This window comes from Piliocolobus tephrosceles, chromosome 4 (genome assembly GCF_002776525.5).
Source record: "Piliocolobus tephrosceles isolate RC106 chromosome 4, ASM277652v3, whole genome shotgun sequence".
NCBI classification, from domain to species: domain Eukaryota; kingdom Metazoa; phylum Chordata; class Mammalia; order Primates; family Cercopithecidae; genus Piliocolobus; species Piliocolobus tephrosceles.
This window is the reverse complement of record NC_045437.1, coordinates 150,333,996-150,351,018: the sequence shown is the minus strand read 5'-3', so window position 1 is coordinate 150,351,018 and position 17,023 is coordinate 150,333,996. Positions and strand designations below refer to the sequence as shown.

General features: G+C 44.3%; 1 protein-coding gene and 1 non-coding gene across 18 annotated transcripts in view; one reads left to right on the top strand and one right to left on the bottom strand.

Annotated features, from left to right (window-relative positions):
• Positions 1-2,096: 2,096 nt before the first annotated feature.
• On the bottom strand, positions 2,097-2,233 carry LOC111530907. Its single transcript, XR_002728047.1, has one exon. It is a non-coding gene; the product is annotated as a U4 spliceosomal RNA (small nuclear RNA).
• A 4,370-nt stretch (positions 2,234-6,603) lies between these two features.
• Positions 6,604-17,023, top strand: part of LOC111528060 (ankyrin repeat and KH domain-containing protein 1) — a 140,476-nt gene continuing 130,056 nt past the window's right edge. For 16 of the 17 annotated variants that reach the window (XM_023194788.2, XM_023194705.2, XM_023194781.2 and 13 more), the window contains exon 1: positions 6,604-7,048. In XM_023194788.2, coding sequence (XP_023050556.1) covers positions 6,752-7,048 — 297 coding nt within the window. In that variant the 5' untranslated portion in view covers positions 6,604-6,751. The remainder of the gene's footprint in view (positions 7,049-17,023) is intronic. The other variant, XM_023194758.2, reaches the window with a different exon arrangement.

Genomic DNA, 17,023 nt, shown 5'->3' with positions numbered 1-17,023 from the left:
CCAGGTGTTCATTATCTCATACCTGGGCAAAAAGCTGCAGCCAGATTGCTTGTTTCCTACACTCCAGTATCTCCTTGTTCTAACCCAATTTACTCAATTCAGCTAAAAAGAAAAAATTTTGTACTCTTCCTTTAACAATTTTTATTGTTTTTCGAAAACTATGGTGGGTGGCTTATTGAACCAAAGTTATGTATTTATTTTTAGTTTTACAGAGATGGGGGTCTTGTTATTTTGCCCAGGCTGGTCTCAAACTCCTGGGCTCAAGCAATCCTCCTATGTTGGCCTCCCAATATGCTGGGATTACAAGTGTGAGCCACTGCTCCTGGCCTGAGAAGGATATCTAAAAACCTAATAACATGGTTTGTGTATGAGAGGAGGTCTAGGTATTTAGTGGGGAAAGTAAAAAGACTCTTTTCCTCACTTTATATTCATTTTATTCTTTTTTCCACATGCCTGTTGTGTCAAATTGTTTTGTTCTTTTTGAAATTTGAACCATGTGTATGTATTAACTATTAGATTTTTTTTTTTTTTTTTTTTTGAGACAGAGTCTCACTCTGTTGCCCAGGCTGGAGTGCAGCGGCACGATCTTGGCTAACTGCAATCTCCACCTCCTGGGCTCAAGCAATTCTCCTGCCTCAGCCTCCTGAGTAGCTGGGATTACAGGGGCCCACCACCACACCTGGCTAATTTGTGTAAACTATTAGATTTTTTTAGTGTGAAATTACCTGGTCTAAGAAACTAACAATATAGTTGGAGAAACCAGAAGACAAGTTTTAAATGTTTCTGTTATAAGGGAGGAAGATATATTTGATGGTAGTCAGGGATAACTTCACCTAGGGTGCTGATTAGCAGATTTATAAGAAGGATATAATGGTTGAAGCATGTTTACCTGATTGATGAATTTCCTTTGCTTTTGAGATTGCCATGGAATTGATGTGATATAGTGGGAAGAGCATGGGTTTTGGGACCAAGCAGAAATAAATTCAAATCCCAGCTTTTCTATACACTGGCCTTATAACCTTGGGCAAGTTATTTAACAATTTTGAAGTTTCAACTTCCTCATCTACAAAATGGGTAAAATCTGAATAGGATCATTATAAAGGTTAAATGACCTCCAAGTGCAACAAATATGTTGGTTTACTTCTTATACAGATAGGCTGAACTGAGATGGATTGGCATATAGGAATTAAATGTCTGGAGAAAATGCAGGATGCATGTGAAAGAACTTCATGTAGCTAAAGTCCCTGTATCTATAATTTAGTCTGTTAATCTCATATTATGGGATTTGAAACCTCTTATTGTCTCAGAAGTTTTAGAAACCCTTGGGCTAGCTGGGCACAGTGACTCACACCTATAATCTCAGCACTTTGGGAGGCTGAGGCGGGAGGATTGCTTGAGCCCAGAGGTTAGAGGCCAGCAGCCTGAGTAACATAGGGAGACCCCCCCATCTCCACAAATAATTAAAAAAAAAAAAAAAAGCCAGGCATGGTGGTCCAATCCTGTGGTCCCAGCTATTTGGGAAGCTAAGGTGGGAGAATCGCTTGAGCCTGAGAGGTCGAGGCTGCAGTGAGCAGGTGATTGTACCACTGCACTTCAGCACCAGTGACAGGGTAAGACACTGTCTCAAAAAAACAAAATAACAAAATAAAAATCCTTTGGCTCTACAGTTTTTATGTGTGGTTTTTTTTTTTTTTTTTTTTTTAGATAGAGTCTTGCTCTGTTGCCCAGGCTGGAGTGCAGTGTCACGATCTTGGCTCACTGAAAGCTCCACCTCCCAGGTTCATGCCATTCTCCTGCCTCAGCCTCCTGAATAGCTGGGACTACAGGCGTCTGCCACCACGCCCGGCTAATTTTTTTTGTATTTTTAGTAGAGACAGGGTTTCACCATGTTAGCCAGGATGGCCTCGATCTCCTGACCTCACGATCTGCCCACCTCGGCCTCCCAAAGTGCTAGGATTACAGGCGTGAGCCACCGTGCCCAGCCATGTGTTCTTTATCCTTCTTGATCTGGAAGATGGTCAAAACAGAGTGCTTTGAAACACATTATAAGTAGACTCTAAATATTCCCACTGTCTTTTTTTTTCTTTTCTTCTTTATTCCATAGAGACTCAAAATTGCCAATGCTGACTATATTTCAAGACTATATTTCAAGTCATCATGGCAGGGTATTAGGAAAAGTTTTCAATTAGCAATAATCATTCCTTTGGCTATGATACTGCCACTAAGCAAATCTCCACTCCATTTTTTTTCCTGAGACAGAGTCTTGCTCTGTCACCCATGCTGGAGTGCAATGGCATGATCTCAGCTCACTGCAACCTCTGCCTCCCAGATTCAAGCGATTCTCCTGCTTCAGCCTTCTGAGTAGCTGGGATTACAGGTGCGCACCACCACGCCCAGCTAATTTTTGTAGTTTTAGTAGAAACGGGGTTTCACCGTGTTGGTCAGGCTGGTCTTGAACTCCTGACCTTGTGATCCACACGCCTCGGCCTCCCAAGTGCTGGAATTACAGGTGTGAGCTACCGCACCCGGCCTAATTTTTGTATTTTTAGTAGAGACAGGGTTTCACCATGTTGGCCAGGCTGGTCTTGAACTCCTGACCTCAGGTGATCCACCCACCTCAGCCTCCCAAAGTGCTGGGATTACAGGCATGAGCCACCATACCTGGCCTGAGTGTGATTTTATTTATCTATCAAATGTATCACTTGACATTGTGATGATTTATCAATGAGTTTTCAAATTTTAAATCCATAGGAATGTAGTATATATGGAACTATTGAATCACATTTTCTTTTTGAGACAAAGTTTCACCCTTGTTGCCCAGGCTGAAGTGCCGTGGTGTGATCTTGGCTAACTGCACCCTCTGCCTCCCAGGTGCAAGCAATTCTCCTGCCTCAGCCTCCTGAGTAGCTGGGATTATAGGTGCCCACCACCACGCCTGGCTAATTTTTTGTATTTTTAGTAGAGGCATGGTTTCATCATGTTGGCCAGGCTGGTCTTGAACTCCTGACCTCAGGTGATCCACCCGCCTTGGCCTCCCAAAGTGCTGGGATTACAGGCATGAGCCACCGTGCCCAGCCGTTATATCACATTTAATAGAGACTCTATAGAGCAGTCACCAAAATATAGGAGACTGGGAGTTCTTAATTCCCATACTGACTGTCAAACTACTGACAGGTATCTCAAGTAAAGGTCCTGGTGAAACAAAGATTATTGCTCAATCACATTTCTTTAGCTATACTCGGGGTTAGTCGGTAGGCACTGAGTAAAGAGAGTGTTTTCTTCTCTCTCAAATAAATTGAGAAAAATGTATATATATCCATATTTCCTTTCCCTGTGTCCTTGAGAGTCACTGCATTTGTTTAAAGAATTTAATGAGTTTGTTCAGGGAGTTGCCTCACAAATTATTTTTGTATCAGTAGTAAGCATGACAAGCAGTTCCTTTGTAATGCTGTACCAGTCAATACCTGTTTTTGCCTAAGGATGTATCCATACCAATTCTGGATAATCCAGCTTTGAAGTGGGTTGGGCAGTGCTAGGTTTCTTTTGTTGGTGTTATTAGTTTGGGTTGTGACTTAGTCACACATGCCTTGAAAACTTAACAGCATTGAGGGTATAGGCTAATTAAATTCCACAAATGCTAACTAAAGCCAGTGTACATAGCATTTACATTAATAGTTCTGTAGAATAGGTACAAGACTTTTAAAAAATTTTCTACAACTTATTTATTATCTAGAAAGAACATTTAACTAACATGTTCTGCTCATAGAAAACACTAACCTTTACATGTGAAATGTCAAAATGAGCAATAACCAAGCCAAATAAATGTTTATGATCTTCAAAATGTTTTTTAAATAAATGTTTGGCAGAATCAACTTTTAAAGTCATAAAAAAATCATTATATTCTTATAAAAATTTCAGATCCCAGTTTAAGGATGATGAAACATTAAATCTTGCACAGTTGAGATATATAAAGGCCTTTGTTAAAGTTATAAGAGAGGAGAAAATGACTTTTTTTTTTTTTTTGGAGACTGAGTCTTGCTCTGTCGCCAGGCTGGAGTGCAGTGGTGCGATCTCGGCTCACTGCAACCTCCGCCTCCCGGGTTCAAGAGATTCTCGTGCCTCAGCCACCTGAGTAGCTGGGATTACAGGCACGTGCCACCACACTTAGCTAATTTTTGTATTTTTAGTAGAGACGGGGTTTCACCATGTTGGTCAGGATGATCTCCATCTCCTGACCTCGTGATCCGCTCACCTCTGCCTCCCAAAGTGCTGGGATTACAGGCGTGAGCCACTGCGCCCGGCCTTTTTTTTTTTTTTTTTTTTTCAGCCAAATTCTGTTATCATATGGACATTCTCGGGGCCAAAGGATATTTTCCATACAAACCACCAGACTCCTTTTTTGGTGATCCCTGATTAAAGGATTAGATGGAAACAGATTTTTTTTTTTTTTAATTTTTTTTGAGACAGGGCACCGCTCTATGGCTTAGGCTGGAGTTCAGTGGCAGGATCTCGGCTCACTGCAACCTCTATCTTCCAGGCTCAAGGGATCCCTCCCGCCTCAGCCTCCTGAGTAGTTAGGATTACAGGCGTGCACCACCATGCTGGTCTAATTATTATTATTATTGGTCTAATTATTATTATTATTATTAATTTTCTTTTAGACGATGTCTTGCTCTGTCGCCCAACCTGGAGTGCAGTGGCACGATCTTGGCTCACTGTAACCTTCGCCTCCTGAGTTCAAGCGATTCTCCTGCCTCAGCCTCCCGAGTAGCTGGGATTACAGGCACACACCACCACATCCGGCTAATTTTTGTATTTTTAGTATAGACAGGGTTTCACCATGTTGGACAGGCTGGTCTCAAACTCCTGACCTCAAATGATCCGCCCACCTAGGCCCCCCAAAGTGCTGGGATTACAGGCGTGAGTCACTGCGCCCAGCCTAATTTTTGTATTTTTTGTAGAGACGGAGTTTCACCATGTTGCCTAGGCAGGTCTCGAACTCCTGGGCTCAAATGATCCGCCCGCCTCAGCATCCCATAGTGTTGGGATTACAGGAGTAAGCCATGGCGCCCGCTACAGAATCTCAGCATTTTTTAACCCCCCTTTATTGACAAGATAAAGAGAGAGATAGAGAGATGGATACAGGGAGGAAGAGACATCTTTAGAGGAGGGAAGACCACCACAGCTAGCCTTGTTTTGCACCACACAGATCTGATTATAACTGGAATTAGTTGCGCTGGTAGGACCCAGGGGCGAGCAGAGAGTTCCTGAAGGAAGAGGAGATAATAACTAGCAAAAATGAGTATTTCCTGTAAGTTTGGGACTTTGCTAAGCGCTACGTTATCATCTAATTTATTCGTAACAATAACCCAATGAGGAAGGTACTGATATTACTCCCATTTCACAGAGGAGCGAGTTGAGTCACAAAAATGAAACAGGCGGCAAATAAGTGGCGGCACCAGAACTCGAAACTGCCCCGGAGCACGCACTCTTCACCACCCTGTTCCACTCTGAGGTCGGATTCCGCGCGCGGTTCGCGGCATTCCCACCTTCCTACGTGGGACAGTTCCCGGTACTGAGGCATGGCGCTGTCCAGCCCTCAGGCCCGCAGCCGTCCGCAAGCAGGAGAACGCGGCTCCGCTGGGAGATCCCGCCCGAAGGCTGTAGAACTGCTACGCGCGGCCAGCTCCTGGCACGCGGGCGGGTCGAGTCTCCTCTAGGCGGCCATTCCAAGGAGCTCCCCGGGTGTCCCTCAGACCCGCGCGCTGGGCCCAACTCGGAAAGGCGGGAGGCGCGAAGCAGGATCGGCCTTGCCCCTCGACTGTCCCCTCACCGCTCCCTGTCCCCTATTCCCTCCCAAATAGCCCGCGGCAAATAGGTTCCGCATCTTCACCTGTCCCAGAGGTGGTGACCGCTCTTAGTGACTGACGCTTCGCTCCTCCAACCAGGCAATGGCAAGAAGGTGGACCCTTCCTAAGACTGATGGCTTCTTTTCTCCAATCCCAATGCAGCTGTTCTCCGGCCGTAGTCTGGGCGCCCAGCAGAGAGCGACAGGTGGGAGTTGCGTTACTTCGGCTCCTCTTGCATCCTTGACGTACAAGTTTCACCAAGTGCAGGGTGAAGTCTACTCCAAATTTGACCAATTCTTGCGGGTCATCACTTCAGCAGTCATTTTATTCAGAAGTGGAAATTTCCCGGCCCTTTCCCGTCACCTCAGATGAGGGCGGGATGAATGGTACTCTCACAGGCCAATTGTACCACGCGACGTCCCGCGACAAAGTGACCGACATTTTATGGCGCCAATGAGTTCTCCCATTGTTCGGGGTCACTATGACTGACCACAAGGCCAACTAATCCACTTTAAGGTCGTGATGCGATAGTCAGACGGGTTGGCCAATAAACATAGAAAAAGACCGGAAGTCAGCTCGTGAAGGGTAGGAGGCGGGTGTTCGCAACCGCCTAGGCCTGCGCGGGTCAACGCAGCTTGGCGGCTGCGAGCCAGCAAGCGGCGCGTGACGAAGAGCCTGAGCGACGGGTCACTAGGGCCAATGATCTGCAGCCACCAGGGTATTGCAGCCAGTGGCGAGTCTCGGGGGCGGGAAGCAGCAGGTTAGGCAGTGAGAAGTTAGTGGCGCTGCTGGGACGGGGGAAAGGAGACGCTTCTTCCTCTTGCTGCTCCTCTCGTTCTCGGGATCAGCGGCGGCGGTGGCCGCAAGTGGGTCGGCACCGTCTCCGGCTCCGCGTGCGAACAATGCTGACTGATGGCGGAGGCGGTGGCACCTCCTTTGAGGAGGACCTGGACTCTGTGGCTCCGCGATCCGCCCCAGCTGGGGCCTCGGAGCCGCCTCCGCCGGGAGGGGTCGGTCTGGGGATCCGCACCGTGAGGCTCTTTGGGGAGGCCGGGCCAGCGCCGGGAGTCGGCGGCGGCGGCGCCGCCAGCGGTGCCGGCGGAGAGGACGCTGCGCTGGATTTCAAGTTGGCGGCTGCAGTGCTGAGGACCGGGGGTGGAGGTGGTGCGTCTGGCAGTGACGAGGACGAAGTGTCCGAGGTAAGGCTCCGGGACCCTCGCCTCCCACACAGTGTGAGGCGTGAATTCTCTTTGGGTCGGCTCTGGGCCGGGGCCATCCTCCCGCTTCCCTGACGGAGTCCTGTGACAGCGGTCAGCTCCATGGCGGCGGTGGCCGCGGTGAGGGCCTAGTGAGCCCTCGGTTTACTCTTCAGCTTGAGCGGGACAGGTTCCCGTCACCATCCGTAGACCCACAATAGGGAGTCCTTTGGTCTCTGAGCTTCGCGCGGGAACAGGGACTCCTCAGGCTGCCTCCCGCCCACCCTGCTTTGGAGTTAGGGGAGGGGGGGCGGGGTCTTGCCAGAGTCCCTGCCCTTGGTACTGAGAGAGACAAACAGAGACAGAGACAGAGCTGGTGCAAAGATCGTTTCTCTTCTTTGCCTCTCCTCAGTTGAGGGATACGTTTATTTGCCTTCTGTCTTGTGTGTGTCTTACCTGTGTGCTTAAAGAGGGTTCTTATTTTCCCTCTTCAGTTTGAGACAGGTTTGAGTGTTAGGGATCTCTCGGCTTTTACCCTGAAAAATCACGTGACTCCTCCTTCTGGGACCTTTTGTGAAGTTAGACAGGAAAAGGAAGTTCCAAGGCATCCCTGAGCTTTGGAATAGCTGGGTAGCTGAACTCGGAGGTTTTAGGCTTGGAGAAGGTGAGGCAGCCTATGGAAACCTCTTCTTTTTTTTTTTTTTTTTGAGATGGAGTTTCGCGCTCTTGTTGTCCACGTTGGAGTACATCTCAGCTCACTGCATCCTCCGCCTCCCGGGTTCAAGCGATTCTCCTACCTCAGCCTCCCGAGTAGCTGGGATTACAGGCGTGCGCCACCATGCGCAGCTAATTTTGTATTTTTAGTAGAGACAGGGTTTCACCATGTTGGTCAGGCTGGTCTGGAACTCCTGACCTCAGGTGATCCGCCCGCCTCGGCCTCCCAAAGTGTTGGTATTACAGGCATGAGCCACCATGCCCGGCTGGACACCTCTGCCTTTGCAGTGAGGTCCTTCATTTCTTTAGCTCTTCTGTGTGTACTCTTATGTGTACACATTTTTAGGTCTGAGCAACCTGGGGTGATAGGCATTAACTTCTTTTGGGCTCTGGGGAAAAAGGGGCGGTTTTTTGTTGTTGTTGTTGTTTTGTTTTGTTTTGTTTCGTTTTGAGATGGAGTTTCGCTGTGTCGCCAGGCTGGAGTGCAGTGGCGCGATCTGGGCTCACTGCAACCTCTGCCTCCCGGGTTCAAGCGATTTCCCTGCCTTAGCCTCTCTAGTAGCTGGGACTACAGGCGCGTGCCACCACTCCCGGCCAATATTTTTTTAGTAGAGACGGGGTTTCACCATGTTGTCCAGGATGGTCTCGATTTCCTGACCTTGTGATCCCAAGGGGCGGTATTTTATGTGTATACTTTTTTCTGTTGACTGTGGCTTGCGTAGAGTACTGTACCATGATTGTTTTAAGTGCTCAGAGTATTTCTTTTATTTTGGTTCTGAGATGCCTGATTTGTCACCTGTGACCAGGTATTTTAACCTCTGGTCTTGGTGTTAAAGTACAGGAATTTCTCTGTGTGTACTAACAATCCTGGCTCTTGGATTTGAGAGGAATAAGGAGAAATTATTTGTGGGTTACAGACTGCATTTAGTATACCGTCTTATTCTAGGTCTGAACAGGATTTTATTTAATATTTAAAACCTTAATACATTCTGACCCTAACATTTTGCTTTGGAAAAAAAAGTGTATGGGTTATAAGGCGGGTAGTCCCTTGAATGTCTACGTCTTTGAATTTCACTGTAAGGGAAATAACTTCTAAGCCAAGGTGAGAGAAATGTTTTATTTGAGTAGGCAGTTATGGGGAGAGACTCTGGAGCATCCTTACTCTTGGTCTTGTGGAAGGCTTTATTTTATCCTTTCAGTGAATTGAGAGATTAAGCTAGCACACAGAACTTTTTAGCTGGGAAATGAAGTGTGGGGGATATCCTTAGACTAAAGTTAGAGCTTATATTTCTTTGAAACTTGTAAATGAGAATCTGAAAGAGTTTGCTTTGGTCTAAATGTTATCACATTTAGCCCTTGATTTTCTTGACCATTTGTACGTAATTGTCCTGAATGAGATGAAAGGTCACTCATTTGCCTTTTTTAATTTTAATTTTTTTTTTTTTTTTTTTTGAGACTATGTCTTGCTCTTGTCGCCCAGGCTGGAGTGCAGTGGCTTGATCTCAGCTCACTGCAGCCGCCGCCTCCCTGGTTCAAGTGATTCTCCTGCCTCAGCCTCCCTAGTAACTGGGATTCCAGGCACCTGCTACTATGACCGCTAATTTTTTTGTATTTTTAGTAGAGACGAGGTTTTACCATGTTGGCCAGGTTGGTCTCAAACTCCTGACCTCAGGTGATTGCCCTCCCAGAGTGCTGGGATTACAGGCAGGAGCCACCATGCCCGGCCTTAATTTTTTTTTTTTTTTTGAGACAGATTTTGCTATATTGTCCAGGCTAGCCTCAAACTCCTGGGCTCAAGTGGTCTTCCTACCTCAGCCTCCGAAGTAGCTGGGACTATAGGTACACGCCACTGTGCCTGGCAACCATTTGCCTTTTTTATAAGTAATAGTCTTAAATTTCTAAACAGGTGGAGCACTAGTGTGCCCCCAAAGTCATAAATTTCTCTCTCTTTCTGTGTGTGTGTGTGTGTGTAATTGTCTTTGGAGTCCCCATACCATGTGATTAAAGCTATTGGCAGAATCCATGCCTTTTGTATTTTTGAATCTTATTGTACAAGTCATATGTTGGTGATTCCTACACCCATTCAGTGGTGGCTAATGTTAGAAGAACCCCATATTCTCCTGTTTACTTATGTTTTCTGTGCGTAAAAGGATTTAGAGGTTAAGAGTACATGTAGACCTCATTTTTGGAATGGAAGTTTCTAGGAAACCCACTTTAGCCTAATCTAAGATGATGCTTCGTGAATGTATAGATGCTTTCTTAATCTGTGTAGACAGGAAATTTTTTGGGGTCCTGTTTCTCCCATATCACAAAGAGGAAATTCTTGGAGTATCTAGTCTCTGTAGTATGTGTGGTAGAGTATAGTCTGTGCCTTTGTGAACAAAATGACCTGTTTTGGCCAAGCAAAAATTTTCCCTTTTCTTTTTCTGTCTAACAAGATGAGCTGTCTTTTATTATTATTGCCATTGAATTTTCAGTGTGAAAAGGTAACAGTGTTCTTCAAAAAATACTCATGTAATTGTATTTGATGAATAATACTAATCCTCAGTCTCATCTTTCCTAAATATTTTGTTTATTTTATTGTTTTTATTTTTTGAGACAGGGTCTCAATCTGTCACCCAGGCTGGAGTGCAGTGGCACGATCTTGGCTCACTGCAACCTCCGCCTTCTGGGTTCAAGCAATTCTTCTGCCTCACCCTCCTGAGTAGCTGGGATTACAGGCATCCACCACCACACCCAGGTAATTTTTATATTTTTGGTAGAGATGGCGTTTTGTCACGTTGGCCAGGCTGGTTTCAAATTCCTGGCCTCAAGTAATCCTCCCACCTTGGGCTCCCAAAGTGTTGGGATTATAGGCGTGAGCCACTGTGCCTGGCCTTCATTTTTCCTAGATATTTTAAAACCACCAGGCATGGTGGCTCACGCCTGTATTCACAGCACTTTGGGAGGCCAAAGCGGGTGGATCACCTGAGGTCAGGAGTTGGAGACCAGCCTGGCCAACATGACAAAATTCTGTCTCTATTAAAACAAAAAATTAGCCGGGCTTGGTGGAGGGCACCTGTAATCTGAGTTACTCGAGAGGCTGAGGGAGGAGAATTGCTTGAACCCAGGAGACAGAGGTTGCAGTGAGCTGAGATCATGCCACTGCACTCCAGCCAGGGTGACAGAGAGAGACTCTGTCTCAAAAAAAATAAAAAATAAAAAATAAATAAATATTTTAGAACCAAGTACCTAGACATCCAGAAAGATGATGAACTGGTGTGTAGTTTGGGAGTGAAGCTTGTCTGGTTCCTCAAATGGGGCAGGATTAGGTGAGAAATAAGAAATGTGGAGACGTAGTATTTTTGCTCTAGAATTAGTTGGTCTTCTACATTTTGTGTGCAGAGGAGTAGATACTCTAAGGACCTCTTTATATTTAATATCAGAGCCAAGAGCTGAGAAAAAGCAAGCTGCTCTTTCTTGCTGCACAAGCAGAAGACCTTTTGGTTAGAGGAATGGACTCACATCTTCCAGTTCATTTTTTTTTTCTTTTTTTTGAGATGGAGTCTTGTGGCCCAGGCTGGCACCATCTCAGCTCACTGCAACCTCTGCTTCCCAGGTTGAAGCGATTCTCCTGCCTCAGCCTCTGGAATAGTGAGATTACAGGTGTGTGCCACCATGCCTGGCTAAGTTTTCTATTTTTAATAGAGATGGAGGTTTCACCATATTGGCCAGGCTGGTCTTGAACTCCTGACCTCAGGTGATCTGCTCCCCTAGGTCTCCCAAAGTGCTGGGACTACAGGCGTGAGCCACCTGCCGGGCCCTTTTGTTATTTTAAACATTGGGGTAAATACCTGTTTTGTATTTCTTCAGGCATTCTTAGCATGTTTCTTAGCTCTCTAAGGCCTTGATTAGAAGAGTTAGCACTGCATTGAATCCTATTGAGAAATGTATCCATGTTCAGAATAGAGATCAGGTTAAAAATTTCTTAAAAATCACTTTAGGCCTGGTGCGGTGGCTAACACCTGTAATCCCAGCACTTTGGGAGGCTGAGGTGGGTGGATCACAAGATCAGGAGTTCGAGACCAGCCTGATCAACATGGTGAAACCCCGTTTCTACTAAAAAACAGAAATTAGGTGGGTATGGTGGCGCGCTCCTGCAATCTCAGCCTACTCAGGAGGCTGAGGCAGGAGAATTGCTTGAACCTGGGAGGCGGAAGTTGCAGTGAGCTGAGATCGTGCCACTGCACTCCAGCCAGGACGACAGAGTGAGACTCCATCTCAAAAAAAAAAAAAAAAAAAAAAACCACTTTAAAAAATGGCTTTTATTTTAAATATTTATTTATTTACTTTTTTTTTTGAGATTAGGACTACAGGTGTGAGCCACCACACCCAGCCTATTTTTATTTATTTATTTATTTTTAGAGATAGGCTTTTGCTCTGTCACCCAGGCTGGAATGCAGTGGCACGATCATAGCTCACTGCAACCTCGAATTCCTGGGCTCAAGCAATGCTGCCTCAGCCTCCCAAAGAGCTAGGTCTAACTAGAGGTGTACTCCACCACTCCAGCTAATTTAAAAGAAAAAAAGTGTTGCCCAGGCTAGTCTTGAACTACTGGCCTCAAGGGATCCTTCTGCCTTGGCCTCCAAAAATGCAGAGATTACTTTGTAAGCCACTGTGCCTGACCAAAAAAACCAGTTTTTAAATGTTAATTTTAGAATTGTGGTCTTTGGCCGGGCGCGGTGGCTCAAGCCTGTAATCCCAGCACTTTGGGAGGCCGAGACGGGAGGATCACGAGGTCAGGAGATCGAGACCATCCTGGCTAACCCGGTGAAACCCCGTCTCTACTAAAAATACAAAAAACTAGCCGGGCGAGGTGGCAGGTGCCTGTAGTCCCAGCTACTCCGGAGGCTGAGGCAGGAGAATGGCATGAACCCGGGAGGCGGAGCTTGCAGTGAGCTGAGATCCGGCCACTGCACTCCAGCCTGGGCGACAGAGCAAGACTCCGCCTCAAAAAAAAAAAAAAAAAAGAAAAAGAAAAAAGAATTGTGGTCTTTTAGGCTGGGCGCGGTGGCTCAAGCCTGTAATCCCAGCACTTTGGGAGGCCGAGGCGGGTGGATCACGAGGTCAGGAGATCAAGACCATCCTGGCTAACATGGTAAAACCCCGTCTCTACTAAAAATACAGAAAACTAGCCGGGCGTGGTGGCGGGTGCCTGTAGTCCCAGCTACTCGGAGGCTGAGGCGGGAGAATGGCGTGAACCTGGGAGGCGGAGCTTGCAGTGAGCCGAGATTGTGCCACTGCACTCCAGCCTGGGTGACACAGTGAGACTCCGTCTCAAAAAAAAAAAAAAAAAAAAAAAAGAATTGTGGTCTTTTAATTTTTTTAGCAAATCGAAAGAAAAATACAATTTCTAAAGAAAAGATTGTGTGAGGCATGGTTTTTAATTTTTGTCAGAAGAATGAATGTGTGTGTATGCGTGTGTGTGTGTGACAGCCTCCTTTAAAATTTATTACAAAAGTGGCCGGGCACGGTGGCTCACGCCTATAATCCCACCACTTTGGGAGGCCAAGGCAGATGGATCATCTGAGGTCAGGAGTTTGAGAACAGCTTGGCCAACATGGTGAAAGCCTGTCTCTACTAAAAATACAAAAATTAGCCAGGCGTGATGGCAGGCACCTGTAATACCAGCCACTCGGGAGGCTGAGGCAGGAGAATTGCTTGAACCCGGGAGACAGAGGCTGCAGTCAGCCAAGATCACACCACTGCATTCCAGTCTGGGTGATAGAGCAAGACTCCATCTCAAAAAATTAGAAAATAATAAAATTATTACAAAATAGTCACTTGTTGAAAAACTCAACAATATGGATAGTAGATATAAGGTGAAAAGTAAAAGTGCTTCTTCCCACCCCCATTAATTCTTCAAATTCTACCCTTAAAGGTAACCAATATTAAAATTTTTTGTTCAGTAAATTTTCTAGGCTTATATTTCTATGTATGTGTGTATATATGTTCATACACACATACTTTAAAGGCATATCAAATTTAAAAGTGTAGCTTTATATCACACTGAGGTTTTTTTCTTGAGGAAGGTGTATGTAATTTTACAATTATATAAAAGCACACAGAGATTGTATTTAGCTCTGAAAATACAGCACAAGCTTTGTAGGGATTCTTTTTTCCCTGAAAATTACTTTTTTTTTTTGAGACGGAGTCTCGCTCTGTCACCCAGGCTGGAGTGCAGTGGCATGATCCTGGCTCACTGCAAGCTCTGCTCCCGGGTTCACGCCATTCTCCTGCCTCAGCCTCCCGAGTAGCTGGAACTACAGGTGCCTGCCATCATGCCCGGCTACATTTTTAGTAGAGAAGGGGTTTCACCACGTTGGCCAGGATGGTCTCGATCTCCTGACCTTGGGATCCGCCCGCCCTGGCCTCCCAAATTGCGGGGATTACAGGCGTGAGCCACTGCACCCGGCCTAAAATTTCTTTTAACGTCAAAAGCAAAAACCATACAGAAATCCCATCCTGATTTTCTCCAGTAGGTAAGGAGTTGGGTCATATCCTTTAAGGTTGCTTATGATCTATATATAACCTATTTTAATTTTTTAATTAATTTTTTTTTTTTTACTATTATGTTTTTTGAGAGATGGGGTCTCACTTTTTTGCCCAGGCTGGCTGTTGCCCTGGCTACACAGTGCAGTGGCATGGTCATAACTCTCTGTGGTCTCCAAATCCTGGGCTCAAGCAATCCTTCTGCTTCAGCCTCCCAAGTAGTCAGGACTACAGGACTACAGGGGACTATAGGTGTGCACCACCATTCTTGGCTAATATGATATCTAATTTAGAGCAGGGTTTCTCAAGAGCAACATATAGATATTCTGGGACAGAGAATTCTTTATTGTGAGGGGCTCTCCTGTGCATTAGAAGCATCCCTGGCCTCTACCCACTAGATGCCAGTAGTAGAACCCGATTATAACCGATTATGATAGCCAAAAATAGTTCGGATGTTGCCAAATGTCTCTTGGGGACAAAATCACTGCTGGTTGAGAGCCACTGGTTTAGAGGCCACTCTTGTCAGGAATGGTAGTTTTGTTATAAATACTCTATATTCAAACTTAAGGTAAACAAGGTGAGTCACTGCTTTTAATAGCATCTCAGGGCTTACACTTACAACCTGAACAAGGAGAAATAGAAGTTACTGAAAGGTTTAATATAAAACTAGTGTGCACTGCTGTAATTTTCTATGGTAAATGTATCATTTTGAGGAACTTTCACTTAAAATATATTATTTTTCAAAAAGTTCAGTTGTCCATGAAAATGAATTTTTAAAAAACTTTTATGGGGACTTCCAGTTTGTTCAAGGTAGAAATGCTTTATTCCATAAATTATCATTTGTAGTGATAACATAGGAAATATAACTTTGTATTCTAGTGGGCTAATTTTGGAGACTTTGGAAATGTTTATTGAATAAAAAGTTATATGTTATTACTGTAACTTTTTTTTATTTTTTTGAGTCGGAGGAGCCTTGCTCTGTCACCTAGGCTGGAGTGCAGTGTGGTATGATCTCAGTTCACTGCAACCTCCACCTCCCAGGTTCAAGCAATTCTCCTGCCTCAGCCTCCCGAGTAGCTGGGACTACAGGCGCATGCCACCACACTTGGCTAATTTTTTGTATTTTTGGTAGAGACAGTATTTCACTGTGTTAGTCAGGATGGTCTTGATCTCCTGGCCTTGTCATCTGCCCGCCTCGGCCTCCCAAAGTTCTGGGATTATAGTCGTGAGCCACCGTGCCCAGCCACAATTTTTTTGTATATTGCACAAATACCAACCTTTCACAAGCTTCATTATGTAAAGTCTTAAGACTACATATAAAATGATGCATTGGTAAGCATATTTATGTGAATGGTGGGGTTGATACAGAGTTGATTAGTATGGGTGGAGGAAAAGTTTTTGGAAAACTTTGTATGAGAGGTTTATGTTGTTATTATTTAGTATATTTTCAATAGATAATTACATTCATATGGTTCATAAGTCAAAGTGATATAAGGGCAGATACAGTGAAGTCTCCATCTCACCCCTGCTCCCACATATCTTGCTCTTTATACTTTTAATAAAAGTATTATATAGCCTTTCAGAATTTCTTTATGAAAATACAAGTATGTGTATTTTCCCTATTGTTACACAGACGGTAAGATGCTACTCCTGTGAAATTTTTAAATGGTAAATTTGAGAGGGATTTAGACTTTTTAAAAAAAATTAAAGTGATAAATTATGTTATGAGTGAAGGATGGAGGTAAATTTAAGCACATTCCTTTCTGAGTCTATTTGTTAGTAGAGTGCTGATTGACTGATGAACTCAAAATCATTTCTGGCTTTCTGATTCGGTGATCACTAATATAAATAAAATATGTTACTTTAAAGAAAAGCAAATCAGTTTTAAACAGTTTTAGCCTTGAATTGGCAAGTAAGCAAAATAAATGACAAGTTTACAAAATTTTTTTTTGGCTAAATTTACTTTCTCACAACCAAAGTTGTAATAAATAAAATCAATTCTTTTTTTAAACCCACTATAAAGGAACTGTTTCAATGTATCTGTCTTCACAGACCTTATTGATCACATTTCCCTCTCCTATTGCTTGTCTATAGAGTCATAAAATCTTGGTGATAATCCTATCTCATCTCATTTTTAGGTAACTGCTACCATTTATTGAATGCTTATTATATGCCAGTACCGTACTAGATACTTTCGTTATTTTATTTAATCGTTTCATCACCCATTTGAGGTAGGTATTATCTACATTTTTATAGACGAATAAGTGTAGGTTCAGAGAGTTTTTAGAGTAATGAATCTAAAAAACAGAAAAAATTATTAAAATTTTATATGGCTAGTGACTGGTAAAGGTGGGATTTGAATGTGATACTGAATTCAGAGCCCATACTGTGTTATTTTGCTTCAAATTAGGAAAGATGCAGTTTTTGGTTACTAAATGCTGTTTTTTAAATAAATCATTGTTTAGTTCCTATTGAAATTTTCACAGATGTAAAGTAAAATGGAGAAAATAAGCAGGATGTACTGAATTTCTAATGAAGCTATTTTTTTCCACTTTTTCCTACTTTGACAAATACTCTTCCTACTTTTACAAAATGAAGTTTTAAAAATACCTGTACTTGACACAATATCAACTGGAAACTTCAGTCGGGACCCTGGATAAAAGCCTCAGAAGTCTAGGAACTGCTGAGCTAAATGTCTTGCCCAGGATCACACAGTTAATGTGTAGCAGTCAA